General features: G+C 37.7%; 1 protein-coding gene across 3 annotated transcripts in view; it reads left to right on the top strand.

Annotated features, from left to right (window-relative positions):
• The window catches only part of tox (thymocyte selection-associated high mobility group box), a 73,692-nt gene extending 63,902 nt beyond the window's left edge, over positions 1–9,790 (top strand). For all 3 annotated transcript variants that reach the window (XM_036521969.1, XM_036521970.1, XM_036521971.1), the window contains 4 exons: positions 2,589–2,669; positions 3,950–4,324; positions 8,985–9,136; positions 9,429–9,790. In XM_036521969.1, coding sequence (XP_036377862.1) covers positions 2,589–2,669; positions 3,950–4,324; positions 8,985–9,136; positions 9,429–9,465 — 645 coding nt within the window. In that variant the 3' untranslated portion in view covers positions 9,466–9,790. The remainder of the gene's footprint in view (positions 1–2,588; positions 2,670–3,949; positions 4,325–8,984; positions 9,137–9,428) is intronic.
• The last annotated feature ends 5,249 nt before the right edge of the window (positions 9,791–15,039 follow it).

Consider the following 15,039-nt stretch of genomic DNA (forward strand, 5'->3'; position numbering starts at 1 on the left):
AGAAAAAATAGCTGACATTGCCCTGATAAGTCCTTAGCTTAGCAAGGCTTGACTGTGACACCGTTCGGTAGAGAGAAAGTTTATTGATATGGAAAGTCATGTATGCTGAAAATATAATTTTTGCAAAAAAAGAAATGTGACAGCCGAGGTCATAAGTAGGGAAAATCACCCACAAGAATACCCTGTCACCCACTGCTCCTAAAAATGTTCGTAAACTGGATCATGGTGCTGTTTAATGCACTTGTCAAAAGTCAGTTGATTGCACCTCCCCTTTTCTGATGAAAGATGGCTCTGTCATCTTTTCAATGAGCTTTTCCATGACCCTTCTTTTCACTGCCCACCAAAAGCCAGAGGAGAAATAAAATCCATAATGGACTGGGTGATGGAGGTTAAGAACTCTTTTCCAGGATTCTTTCAGGTCACTCCCAGCTTTGTCTGCGCTGCCATTACAGATATACTGTTTCCCTGAAAGTCAAAACCTAATCTCATATTTCCTATATTACATTTTATATATAACTGACATTTTCATGGCAGGGAGTTTCTCATCCACAAATTAGACAAATTTATTTTGGTTGTTTGTTTTGTTTCTCCCAAAGATCCATCAGCAAAGCATAATTTCTCCTCAAATAAAGTCAGTCAGCATCACTGGATTGTGAACCCATGATTATTAAATAGGAGCTCACTGAGTGACACCCAACCATATGTGACATTCTCAAGGAAAGAGAGGGAATGTGACCAGGCACACAAATAAGACATAGTGAAGTGTGCTTTCCACTATATTTGAGTACCTACATTTTTTTATATTCCTCATATTTCTCTCTCTGGATTAATGCCATATTTATTACTGTCATAGATTGCTGAAACAAACCAGCATGGACAGGCTGTCAAATGGCCTTAATCTTGATGCTCAGGAAATTAACTGTGTACTATCTGTGCATCATTATGATTCATTGTATGGAATGTTAGTTCATTTCCTTGATTGAGGGAACATAACAAAATAGCATTTGTTTCATGGAAGAGAGAGCCCAATTCTCTGTGATTTCTGTCCCCTGGCAGATGTCTCAGATGTAAACAGCTGAAGTCTGTGTGAAATAATTGACGTTCTTCCAGACTTGAGCTCGGACTTGTCGTACTCTTAAGTTCCGTCAACAGTGTCAGACTTGGAGGTGGCATTTAAAACTGTCTGATATAGTAATTTGTCCTATTGGGTAATTAGGCATGGGTATTGTAGGTCTGTGGCAACTTTAACACCTCTAGTGTGAGAATGATAGAGAATGGCATCTTGCTCTTAGCCTCTCACAGCCTCCTGTTCTACCGAATTTGTCAGGTAGGAAATCGAAAGTGACGTTATACGTCATTAGCATTTACAAGAAAAGGCATGTATTTGTTTACTGCCTGGTAATTATATTGGAAAATGGAATATTTTATTTTTGACAGCACGGAGACTTTAAGCTGCCTTGATTATGAGCCTAACCTGATTAAGAAGTAGGAGGTTGGTGATGATTCAGAATCACTCCAGTGAGGCGGCTTACAATCCCTCAGAGGCTGCTGGTCTCTGTCTTATCCGCGTCCACTGTAATTCCATTAATTATATGTCCGTTCAGTCAATCACATCACACACAGACCTCCGTGACACTGCTGGGGAGGCAGAGACAGCATTACAGCATGGGTTTTGTTTGTCCTTCTAAATGCTCAACTGGATATGATACAGTGAAAGTAAATTACAACAAAAACCAAGTGAATTCCCAGAAAGCACTAGATTGGGTTAGGCCTCCATTTTTGACCCAGTTGTATGTTCTGGCATCTTTGCAATTTGAAGCAATCTCATTGTAAAGTGAGTACAGTTTGAGATTGTTATCGTTTTCCCCCTTTGTCCATGTAACTGAGATTGAAAAGTGATCACACAGATGACACATGAACAGATACCAAAAGATCAGTGAATAATTGTGAAAATGTTTTGAATAAGGGAGTGTTTAAGGTTGAAACTGATTGAGCAGTGGTAGTCAGTATTATATTTTTAATAAGTCATAGTCTGGAATAATAAAATGCATCATAAAATGTGGTAACTGAGCTTTTCTCCATTACGGTTTCAAGTACCATATGCTAATACACTGCCAATGAACCAAGAATGTAAGACTAAAGTCTGCCAGCTGAACGTGGATATGAGTTTGGTGATTTAGCTAAATCACAAAGCTAAATCAATCCATTTGTTTATAACAGGTGCTGTTGTCCAAGTGTCCAAATTTTGTATTCGCTTGGGTGTTGATATCCAACTATGAACAATAAGCTCTGATGCTGTATAATGAAAATATTTTTGGACATATTCTAAAATATGGGGGCATTGGAGTGTCTCACAGCAAGATCTGTTGACAATAAATTGTTGTTGCAATATGTGTTCCTACTGTAATTAAGTCTTTAAAAAATAATAGTAATATCTGTAAGGAACATAATGTCATGTTAACAATGAGCCATAGTTGAGACTAGAAGATTTGACTGCTTGACACAGAAGGAAGACTTGAATAAGCCAAATGTCTTTCATTACAGTTGACATTGGGGAGGGCTAATTTTTTCCAATGATTGCCTTGCAGTTATACAAGAAGAAAACTGAAGCTGCTAAAAAGGAGTATCTCAAACAGTTGGCAGCCTATAGGGCAAGCTTGGTTTCTAAGGTAAGTGAGTTTTTTACATAGTACATTAACATAGATGCTAGCTGTGAAAGGTATGTTTATATGTCCACTATACTAGAGACAGAAATGTTTATATGTCCACTATACTAGAAACAGAACTCATTTGTGTACAGTATGTCGGTTTTAGTGATACAATCCCCAGGAGTTAGACCAGTGTATCTTATATTGGATACCTGGTTATTTTGGCATTGTTTGCTACATAATCCAGCTGGAGCTGTGTGGGAATTCACAAGTGGGCATTTAATCATAAACTGGAAATTGGGTTCAATAAATGATTACAGTAAATTTACCTCAGAATAGAAACAGCATTGGAAAGTAGGATGCTTACTTGTACATTGCCAGCTAAAATACATCGCTCCCCTGCCACAAAATTATGTTTTTTTTTTTAATATATATATCCATTTTAGTTCAGCATGAAATATACGCCTGTATACTGTCCTGGCCCATTGCAATTTGACCTTACATTTGAATAAAGAATTGAAGCACATGTTTGATATTTTTCAGTAAAAATAAACTGTTGTTCATTTCTGGGACAGCCAAATTCAGGATACGGTGATATTGTGTACAAATCGAAGCAACACTTGTTTGAATTCATTACTCAAAATGAATGACAGACCTCAGTGCAGCTAGGGTGAACATACCCCTCCACATTTACAGATACTGTGTGCATCATAACTTCAGTGTAGCTAAGTTGCTGGAAATGGATCCTTCTCTTTCCATTTTATATGCATTATCATTATTTTAGTTAAACAAAATTTTGCAAGGATATGTCTTTTTTATTATTATTTCCCTGGTGTGGAGAGGATGCTGTAAGCATTATCTCAGTGTTTGGTGTTCTCCGGGGAGGCTTTGTGTTTGGTGCTTTTTTTTCTCAATGACTGATTGCTCCATGATTGAAGGCCGTCTTTAGTGCACTCTCCTCCAGTGCTTGGCAAGACCTGCCTCTGCCATTACGCAGTCTTGTTCAAAAACTCAGCAGTTTCATAAAAGCAGCCATCCAGTAGGCGTAATCACTTGCAAACATTTTTTTTTCCATGATTGAAGATAGCAAAAATGTGAAACCGTGCATTGGAAGTATATTTTAAGAGCTCAGTAATCTTTTTTTTTTCACTGTTGTTTCAAAACAGAGTGGTGTTTTGTATCAGTGGCTGAAAGAGCAGTGGGGATGAAATGAGGCCTGTGTCTTTGGGCAGCAGTTGGTTGTGTTTGACTCAGTGCCTGGATGAAATTACACGCTGCCTCTTTTGTATGATCTTTTCTAGAGTTACAGCGAGCCTGTTGACGTGAAAACATCCCAGGCCTCGCAGATGCTGGGCTCAAAGCAGCAGGTTTTCCCCGGGGCGGCGCAGACGCACTCGGGCCTCTATATGGGACACCCTTATCACCAGCAGCCAGGCATGAACCCCCACCTGCCCGCCATGCACCCCGGCCTGCCCCGCAGCATCGCCCCCAAGCCCAACGCCCAAATGCCAGTGACTGTCTCCATCTCCAACATGGCGGCGTCACCCCCTCCCCCGCTCCAGATCAGCCCGCCCCTGCACCAGCACCTCAGTCTCCAGCAGCAGCACCAGTCCATCGCCATGCAACAGCAGCTCGGCAACCACCAGCTCTCGCTCCACTCCCCGTCCATGTCACAGGTCAGTACCCCCCCCCCCCCCCCCCCCCTCAAATGACACGGGTGTGAGGGAGAAAGAAAAAAAAGCAATCTATTGTCATACTTCATGTGTTTCTTTGATGATGTCTACATTATGTAGGTTTTACCACAACATGCGACAGGCCTCATTCGTAAAAACAGAACCTGTCTCTGTGCAGTAGCCTGTAGGTGTGAGAAGGGTTTAAGTCTAACAAGAGGAGGGTCACTGGATTGGAAAGGGTGGGATTGTGGTTAAAGTTCATGGGAAGCACCAAGGATTTGACCACACCCAACCTCAAATGCCTGTCAGTTTTTATCAGTTCAAAAGCTGGTTGTAAATCACTGATTGGCTGCACTGTAGAGCATTTTTTTCTGAGAAGTGAACAGCTACTGTAACCTATATGAATCTAATCATTAAAAATCAGACAATAATAGTGCTCACGTATGTATCCTTTATATTCAGGGATATAATTGCAGTCTGTTTCCAGGCATAAAACTCACATAAAATAAAAAGTTAAAGTACATGTGACTAATACAATTACATAAGGAAATATGAATTAGATACTACATGTGACTAATACAATTACATAAGAAAACATGAATTTGATACAAGTATTCAAATTAAGCATTTTTTTCGCCATGGTGGGTGGTCCTCAGGAATTATACAGTACTGTCATCATAGCAAGGTAGGGGAAAAACGTAGAAATCGCATATTCTTCGCTTGACCTATATATGTTTGTGTTTAAGAGAGTCTATAAATATTTATATGCATGTGTGAGTGTGGAGTGCATGCTACCATTTCATTTTTCAGCATCTCCAGCTCTCCGTTCTATTCCTTGCACTTTGAATGAGGTCAAGAAAGAAATCATTAATATCTGTCAGCTTCCTTTATAACCCTGTGGAAAAAATCTGTGTATATTGCACAGACAGATTTTCAATTTTCTCTTGTAATAAACAGATGCATTAGGATTTGGATGTAATTTAAAGTTGCGAAAAAAACAACATTGAGATTGATGAATACATCAGTTGAGAAGACAAAAATACCTTGGTATCTGATGAAAGCCCCTCTTCAGACAGACAGGAAATGAAATTAGTTCTCAGTAAAGTGTGGAGATGGGGATCACTGTTCGGTTCGGCTGCAGGCTTTTTAGGACTAGATGCTACAGCAGAGAGAAACTGCTAAGGCTACAGAAATCTAATTAAAGAGCAAATGACCCCTTTGACATCATATTAATCTCTATCAGTGCCTCTTCCTTTCATTTCTCTGTAACACTGGGACACAAGCTTTAAAATTCCAGCCATGTTTCAAAACATGCTGTAATTGTCTCCCAAGGATCACACAGAGAAATAATAAGTTATTATTAGAATCAGTTTTAATTAGACCTTCATGCACTCAATCCTCAAAGTCTAATGTCTCTGTTGCTATTTTTAATGAATGACTGCAAAAAACAGATACCATTAATTTATGGCAATTAGTGAGGACTCTATTTGACAATCACGCAGACGAGCACAGCAAAAGTGCATTCTTAAAAACACAGGCTTATGACAGATACCACAAGCAGGCCTGTGTGGTGAATAAAATGATGTATGTCAATCAACTAAAGAGCAATTAATTAATGTAAAGTCATGAGCGTCTTAACCAGATGAATTATATGTAGCCTGTTGCTATATGATCATTGATCAAAACAAGGCTATGTTTCATATGTATATACTTTCTTGGCTGCTTTTCCTCTTCTTACAATGAATTAATTTAGCATGGCTCCTAGTCCATCCAGACATCATTTGTCATTATTTTGTTCAAGTGTCACAATAAAGAAATGGAAGGAGATTATGGTTTCGCCTGTGTAATAGCGATAAATCGATGCACTAGTAGTTACAGGGTCCTACTCAAAAATTGTTTTTCATATCCTCACAACAATATATTACAACCCCACTAAGTTATGTCCAGTGTAACAGTTTGCTGCTATTTCATGTTACTTTGAAATTACAATCGCATTAATGAGAATGACTGAATTTAAATATTAGCCATAGCAATAATGATTATTAAAAATGGATACTGCATCCCTATCATACCATCTTGATGTGCCGTTAGCTCACAAAGGACCGGCGTCCTTGTCAACCCCTGCTCTCTCAGGCTCCGAAACCACAAGCAAACAGTGCAACTCTATCACATAGGCAGTTAAAAAAACTGCACCTGGTCATTTACCGGCAGCTACCTTGCTAACATTTATGATATCCTCCAGGACTGATTGGTCTGAAATGTTAGATATAATAATATTGCATATCATCTGGAGGAGGTTGGTGTCTGTCCCCAAGCTAGCTAGTAACCACACAGAGAGGACACAAGTGTGAATAATATAAAACTACTGTTTGCAGTAGATTGCATGGTTCATGCGACATTGTGCTGTACTTCCTCCTTGTTTGCTGGTTCATTCAACACACCTTTTTTCCTGCCAAAGGTAGCATACCCATGCACTGGCAACAACAAGGTGCTGGCAGACAACTGAAGCTACCCACCTCACCTCACCTACAGCTAGCTGCACCTATACATGGCCCTTTTCAGTGTGGTCCTGTACAAATCCACCTGAATATTTGTGAGTGGAAGCAAGCCAATAGTTATATTTACTGATTTCATTAGGTTTTTTTTATTATTAGTCTTACTTATTGTATTGCTCCCAATGACAGATTTGTGACTATAAAAACTCCTTAAATGTATTATAAATGTTTTGCTTGTTATTGCCTGAAACAATATGGGGTAGTTATATAGCATTAAATAGGTCAAGGATTCACTGTCAGAGTTTGAACCTACTCAAAGTAGATGGAAATTTCATTGTAGTGGCATCAGTTTTGATTGATGCCAAATGTCCTCTTAAAACATAAGGCGTATTGCAGATCTAGTGAGCAGTGGCAGAGTAGGTAAACTTCTGCCTGTTTGCAAGCTTTGGACCGATGTATCAGATTGGCTCCCGGAAAGTCTAGAGTTATGCTGTGGTGGTGAAGGATCAAGTATTTGTTGTAACAGGTGACTGGCAATCTTAATTTAATCTTTATTTTGCTGTTTTCTATGATGGCATTGTGACACAGACCTTCACGAACACTGGGAAATTATGTTAGATGCATATAAATGACTCACTGACTTTGCAGTGTATTTCTCCAGAATGGATTACCATTATTATTTTTTCTTCCTTTCAGCCATGTGTATGCAAGAAATAAATAATAATTAAACAAGAACAAATGAGCAGTCTGAAAACAAAATTATTTCATTACCCAATGACTGTCTGGTGGCTTTAGATATGCAACTATATTTTCAATAGAAAAAACAAATATTTATTTTAGTCACTGCGAGAACAATATTTATAGTCCTTATTTGATTGCACAGAGATCAGCTGTACTGTGTGTAGTGGGACAACTCAGAACTGTGCAAAGCACTGAGGCCTTACAGCAGCCACCTGAATGAATCCAATGTACTCATGTACTACCCTCGCACAGAAAAAAAAACTATATCTGTGGATGAGCTTCATTTTATAAGTTTTATACTTCTCCTGTGGATTATAGAACGCATTTGCCCAAAGTCCAATTTTAGATTACCATATTGCTCTTGGTACGGCTGTGTCAATCTTTAGAGAGGGGAAGAAATGCTTAAACTATGCCTCCCTTATCCCACTTGGAGTTTTAAGCTCTTTTCTTAGATCTTGCCTTTATAGCAGTCGTAAATCCAGCATAGTGTAATAATCCTCATTCATTTTGCATATTTGTGAAGAGCAAACAAAAAAAAACTGTGGTTCAACTTTGGTTAGCTAAGGCAGAGGGAGCGATACAAAAAGACAGATGGTGCCTTTGTGATAGAATGAAGGAGAAGAATTTGAGGAACAATGCATGAATAGGTAGAATCTCAAAAGGAGAAAAAAAAACCCGGCCACCTGCTGCCGCTCTGTCTCTCAGGCGGACTCTCTTGTGTTCCACTGGGATTAACTTCCCTTTCACATCTCTCTTCCAGATAAGTACAGGAAAACTCTTCAAATTAAAAGATCTGCCCCACTTTCTTTCCTCCTCTTTCACTAATGTTAATTTATCATATTTCTTCGTATGTATTCTATGTCACTAATGTTAATATAAGTGTGTAATAAGCTGTTATATTGTCGTGTTGTCCTGAAATGCTTTTCGGTATGGTAATGTATTGAAATGCCTTTCTGGTACGGGTATGTTGTGGGCGTCTGTTTCATATAAAATAGGCTTTGCTGATTTATTTTAGAGGAAGTCTCAGCAAACAGTGAATCAATGACTTTATGGAACCTGGTGCTTGACATTTTTTCCTTGCACTCATTTTTGTCTTATACACAGCAAAATTAATAAACCTTACTATAAATCATTGCAAATGCTCTTTGAGTAATTTCTGGTATTATTATTTGTGTAAGGTGTTTACCATATACACTCATGCAGTGAAATGTACCATCCAAATGCAAATTATACAAATTTACATAAACAGAGTGCAACTTGAAGCATAATGTGAGGTTAGCCTCACACACGTCAGCATATTTAGCTGACACTTTGTTTGAGTACATTTTAGTATTTTAGCTTGCTTTTTCCTGTCTAGATGAAGCGATTTTACTATACTTTACTATATGTCTGACTGAGTTTTTGTTCTTCTTGTTTTTTTTGCGCAGGGTTTTCCTCTTCAAGCAGAATTCCAGAACATCCTAAACTGCACATCCTCCACTGGCCAGGTGGTGTCACCATCAATGGATTATGTCCGTTCGGGCTGCAGGAATCCCTCTGCACAGAGTGTGGACTGGAGCAATGACTACTGCAGTAATGGGTCAGTACAGGCCTGTAACTCACTCCACTCACACTACATACAGCTCTTCCTTCTTCTTCTAATCCTGTGACACTGAAATTAAGGGCGGGGTTATTGACATACAAATACTGCACCGGTGCAGGACTGGATGTCTCTTAGGCAAAGCATATTGGAAGCACACTTACAGCACAGCACATATTACCTGGAGAAGTGCCAACATTACCACTTTTCACTTCTACCATGCAATTCACAAGAAGTATACTCTATGAGCATAGTCAGTGTTTAATAAGCAGGTGTTCTTTTTCCTTTTCAGAAACATGCAAAGAGACAAAGCTTTGTACCTCACCTGATCAGGACCGATGCTGTGCTGCAGAGCGCCTGAAAGTCTTTCAACCACCTTGACTGTGTTCGCAGGACTGAGGCAGTTTTTTTCATCTCAACACAAAGCTGCAAAGCACTTACAACTCTGTATTGTATATCTGAGCATTTGGGGGGGCGGGGGGTCACCCAAACAGAAAGCAAAGACAAATACAGTTATTGTTTTTTATTATTTAAAAAGATGGAAATTACAACTTAATGAAAATACGAATGGAAACAATTTTGGACAACATGGCTTTTATCTTGATTTTTGCTGTGGAGTTGCGCTAGTGAGCTGCCTTAGAAACTGTAGTCTACCCACAAATGAAATTCTAGACTTCTCTTCATAAAAAAAACAGCTGGTGTTTATAGGAACTACTAAAGACGTAATGGCTTGTTATAGCCCACATAGCAAGTTTGTAAATAGATTCTATGTTACACTCTCTTAGAGTATAAAAAATGAGCTTTTTTTCGTTTAGGTACGGCTTGATTTGGAGTTGGATGAGATGAGTTTATTTAAGTCTTGAAAATGGTCATTAAATTGGAAGATCTTATTTTTGCTTAATTTTTAAGGTAACAAAGTGGTAAATTGCTATATTTTACAAGATTTAGGCTGCACACCCAAAACTGGAATAGGATTTGTTGGCATCGACCCACGAAGTAGCATGGAATATTTGAGAAAAGGTTGAGAAAATACAGTTTAAAAAATGAACGGAGAGAGAGTTTATTTTGTACTACATAGAAATGCTTTTGTATCACTTCTTGTGTATTGATTAGTAAATGTCATTCAAACCCTCTGTGTATGAGACTGCCAAATGCTTATCTGGTGTTTATTAGATGCAGTGACAGATTGGAGACTGCTAAATTATAACCTTGACATATGGCTGTGTATTATTATTATCATTTCTTGATACTATGTCTATATTTAATCTTTTTTATGGAATCTGTTGCGCCTGTTTATGAAATAATAAATATAGGTGTTTGTAAGTAACAATGTTAGCATCAAAGGATGTTTTCTGTTTTATTTTCAGCAGAACTGTTCCAAGCAACCATGTGAATATTTTATTCTTATTTAGTTTTTATTGTGTTTAAAAATAAAGTCCAACCTGCATTTTTGTGCAGTAATCAAACATTGTGTATTGAGTCTTATTACAGTTTGGAATGTCTTGAATGTTGATGATAATGCTGATACTCGGCAGTGGGTATTGTCCTGTTTAATTTAAAATGTTTGCAGAGCGCTGATTTTTTCAACACACTGGCTTTTTCCATGGAATTGGCAAAACACATTTTTATCTTGTGTGCATTGGAACACCCTGTTCAAAAACCCAATTCATGTGGATGAACCGAACTGCACAACAAGATAAGGGGCATGGCCAAAATAGTGGGTGGACACAGAGCACTCACTGAAGACACTGGTTTTGTCTGTATATTAGGACTGTGGTATAACAGCTAAACATATGTATATGACAGATGCAAACTATAAAAAAGAGACATTGGATATTTTTACATGCATGTATAAACAGTAGCTGATGAGTAATATGGTTCAGGAAAATCTGTTTCTTAGCTGGAATTATATCCTCATACCCATATGACACTCATTGAAACATAATAGAAATTATAACTTGGACCACATTACTGCTTGGAAGTTAGCAGACTGTCACATTATTAAAATGTATGCAGCACGTATGTCCAAATGAATAAAAAAAATTTCTTTTTCTTAATCTATATACAGCATATATAGATTGATACACTCCTACCTCTTATGGCCCATGGTTAGAAGATGAATCTAGCCTTGAAAAACAAAACAAATCAGTGTTCATGTATGTGTCACAACAAATGTTAAAAAGTATAAATAACTGCCAAGCTGACTTCCTGGCTTTTCCTGTCTTCTTATTTTTGTGGCACTTTGAAGCAATCTGAAATGTCAAGATTATAGCAGATGGCTTAACTGATACGGTAGAAGGGATGTCAGTGAGTGGTTAGGTGGTGGAGGTGCTAGAACAATACGTTCCACAGTTTTGAAAATGCTGTCAGTCACCTCACACGTTTAAGTGTGGTTACACCTCAGCTCAAAATCATGAGAAGGTACTCCTGTACAAAAGCAAACAGATACATTTTGCGATATTTGAGTGTACGCAGTATATTCCATTGAGTAGAAACACCATTGTGGCAGTATGTTACCTTTATGCTGTGTCATAAATTTCACACGTAATTCTTATGTTAATGCAAATATCTACACTAATATACGAATATATCTAAACTATGACATCTAAGCTGATATGTCTCAGCCAATGTCTCAGTCTTTTGTGTACTGCCAATGAATAATATATATTATTAGATGAAAATATTAAGGACGTTTATTTAAAGCAACCATCCCCTGGGCAGGCATCAACTAGAATAGCATCACTATAGCAACCTCACCAAAACTGACCTTTGAATAAATGTTTTTGGGTTAATATCATTTAGATTAATAGTCGTCATGCAGTATAAATTGTATATTGCAAACAACACAGCATTAACCACAATGCTGAACATTAAATTGAACATCTGATAGAAAATGTTTTCTGAGGGAATACTGATTAATTGCATGTACTTTCATGCCTTTTTTCTGATCAAAGGACATTTCCTTTTTTATGGTTTTCGGGGAAACATGAATCTCTTTGCAGAAAGATATCCTCTATATATAGCCAAAGGGGAGCAGAAAATAATCAGGAAGCAGATTTGTGAGCTTGTCAACGATGCTGTCAAAAGCTGCAAACACAGACACTCCTGACTGATGTTGCTGAGGTTGAGAGTCCGTTTGTGCAGAAAGCCCTTATCATGATAAACCACATACTGTATACAGTTAAGGACTCCAGAAGTAAATTAATTGTCCATCCAAAAAGTTCTATTTGCACTATTCTCCTACATTTTTCTGTAGTCCACTTAATGGACCTACTATTTTTAATATATTGTTTTCCTTTTAAAACCACTGATTAATCTAACTTCTAATAGCAAATAGTTGATTTTTGACAATCCTTCAAGCTTAATTTATTTTAGGGTGTAATTATTATGTTTATCCTATTTTTAAAGGAGGTCTGAATTTTAATGTTTATTTGGCTGAGGGGGCCAGAAGTTATTCATTCAGCTAGATGTTTTCAGAGACAATGGTACCTTAATCCCAGTTCAAACTACCAAGATAACCTGCCCTTCACAAATGTGAGGGCTATACATTTTAGGCAGTGAACATGAAAATGATTACTGTAAGGCCCAGGGATCAGGCGTTGTTGAGTCAATGATAGTATTAATAGGTTGTAGATACAATGGAGCTTACCATTCTCAGAGATTTCTCAGTTTTCATACCTGTCATCTGAGCAGCACTTGCTAGCACAATGTATCTGGTATTTCTGGCCCACCTTCGGCACCCAGTGTATCCAGGTGCTGGTGAATAGATGACGTTCTTGAAGCCCAAAATGATAAAAGAACAATGTGTTTTAAATATGAGAGATTAACTGGCGGTGCAACTGTATCGATACATGGTTGCGCTAGTTGATAAATTACCCTGTACAACAACGACCTTATGACCCTTTCCGTGCAGTCCCATGTGACAGAGAGGTGTGAAGAAGTGGGCACATAACGTGTGTAACTGGTGTGGAGAATGCTTAGATGTGACCCACAGTGTACCAGGTGACAATCATACACTTGAACTCCAGGACTATTTTAAAAGGCATTTAAAAAGGAGAGAATGATGTCAAGGCTTAAAAATGACCCATTCTAGATTTCACATACCAAAACAAGACTTTGGCTGAGCATTTTAAAACAGAAATAGGAACGTTTACCAAAATGTAAGTGTGTGTTGACAGAATCTTGAGCCTGAGATAGGAGCTCCACTACACAGAAATGTAACCGTTGAAAAATATCACAAGCTTTGATTAATCTCAGAAACTGTTGGAGGGAAAAGCTTCTTAAAGACTTGTAATTAATTACTGCTTCCCCTCCATTCTTGAACTCTGCTTTATTAGCCATGAAATATAGAAGCAGCATTTTCTCCTCAATTGATGACATATCTGCAATTTGCAACCTACATTTCCTTGCTTCTTTTACAATAAACACATTAACTGATCACTGATTGTGAGATAAGTGTGTGTTTGAGGTAATTGCGGGTACATTCTAACATAAATCATGAGGGATGGGCATTTAAAATCATATTTCCATCTCTAAACCCATAAGAATAAAACTCTTTGCATATTTCAGAAACACAGAAACAAAATAAATTCCTTTACAGAACTCTCTTTTCCTCCATTTTCCTTGTTGAACTCCTGAGGCCTTATGTAATTAACAAATCCCCCTGAGAATCCTCTGTTTTCTTTCATTGTCAGTTTGTTCTAACGTTTATAAATGGATCTATTCATTGGGTTGACAGGCTAATTATTTAGTTGCAGATCTGGCTTGTAGTGCTCCAGGGACTCTTCATGGAGAGACTTTTTTTGCACTAATTAAAATATATTTTGATGGCCACCTCATGGAAAAACTGAACAGAAAACTGAACGTAAAATATAAACTGAAAACTGAATGTAGAAATAAATAAATTGGCACTGACTTTCAGTGTAAAATTTGCTTATATACATAGAGGTGAACAGTAACATAGTATATGAATTGTTTTAATGATTCAAACATTTTGTGACAACACACTGCCTGCTAAAAGTGATTGATATTATATCAAAAACATATTTTAAAATTTCTGGCCATCACAGGCACTGTAATCAACAAGGACAAATACAGAATTTTAAATGTATTTGACTTCTGCTTTTTTTAAGTCTGTGGTACACCAACCTTGAAATATTGAGAACCCATAAATAAACAATGCAGTGCAGATACGTACTGCCTTGGATTCAAACCAAAACCTCCAAGTCACTTTAAAGGAAGGTGATATTCAATCAACAACAACAACAACAACAGTGAATCACATTTGTAATACTGCCCTGGATTCATCTGGACTGTTTTTCTTTCCCCTCAAGAAGGCTTGGCAGTTTTGACTGAATCCAGTAGACAGTGCAGGTTTTACAGAAATACAGTTATAACCCATTATGAAACTAACAGCAGTGTGAGACTGACAAAGAAAGTAGGGGCAGCAGTGTGGCCAAGAGATTAGCAAACAGGTTATAAAAACCAGAGGGTTTCCAGTCTCAGATCATGGGTAGGGCATTGCTGTTGGACTCTTGAGCAAGCAACAAAGCTGTAATTACTTCAGTAAATATCCAACAGTATACTGCGTATTGATCTGTCAAACGCAGGGTGTAGTAGTAACCCTAGACTGCTAAGCAAAGTGTGTCATTGATGCAACAATAATAATAGTAATAATAATTGATGATAGCTGATTCCATTGGCAATGTTAGACTCTTTAGGGGTGCTCAAGCACATCTAAATTTCATTCCAACCCCCACTAAATTATAATAATAATAATTATTATTATTATTATTATTTTATTATTTTCAGCCCTCTAATGTTAGATTTTGCCTTAACTTGTCTGTTTGATATGGGACAAATAATTACAGGTTCAAATGGCTTTATTTAAACAGGTTTAATGT

The sequence above is a fragment of the Megalops cyprinoides genome, chromosome 2, assembly GCF_013368585.1.
Source record: "Megalops cyprinoides isolate fMegCyp1 chromosome 2, fMegCyp1.pri, whole genome shotgun sequence".
Taxonomy (NCBI): Eukaryota; Metazoa; Chordata; class Actinopteri; order Elopiformes; family Megalopidae; genus Megalops; species Megalops cyprinoides.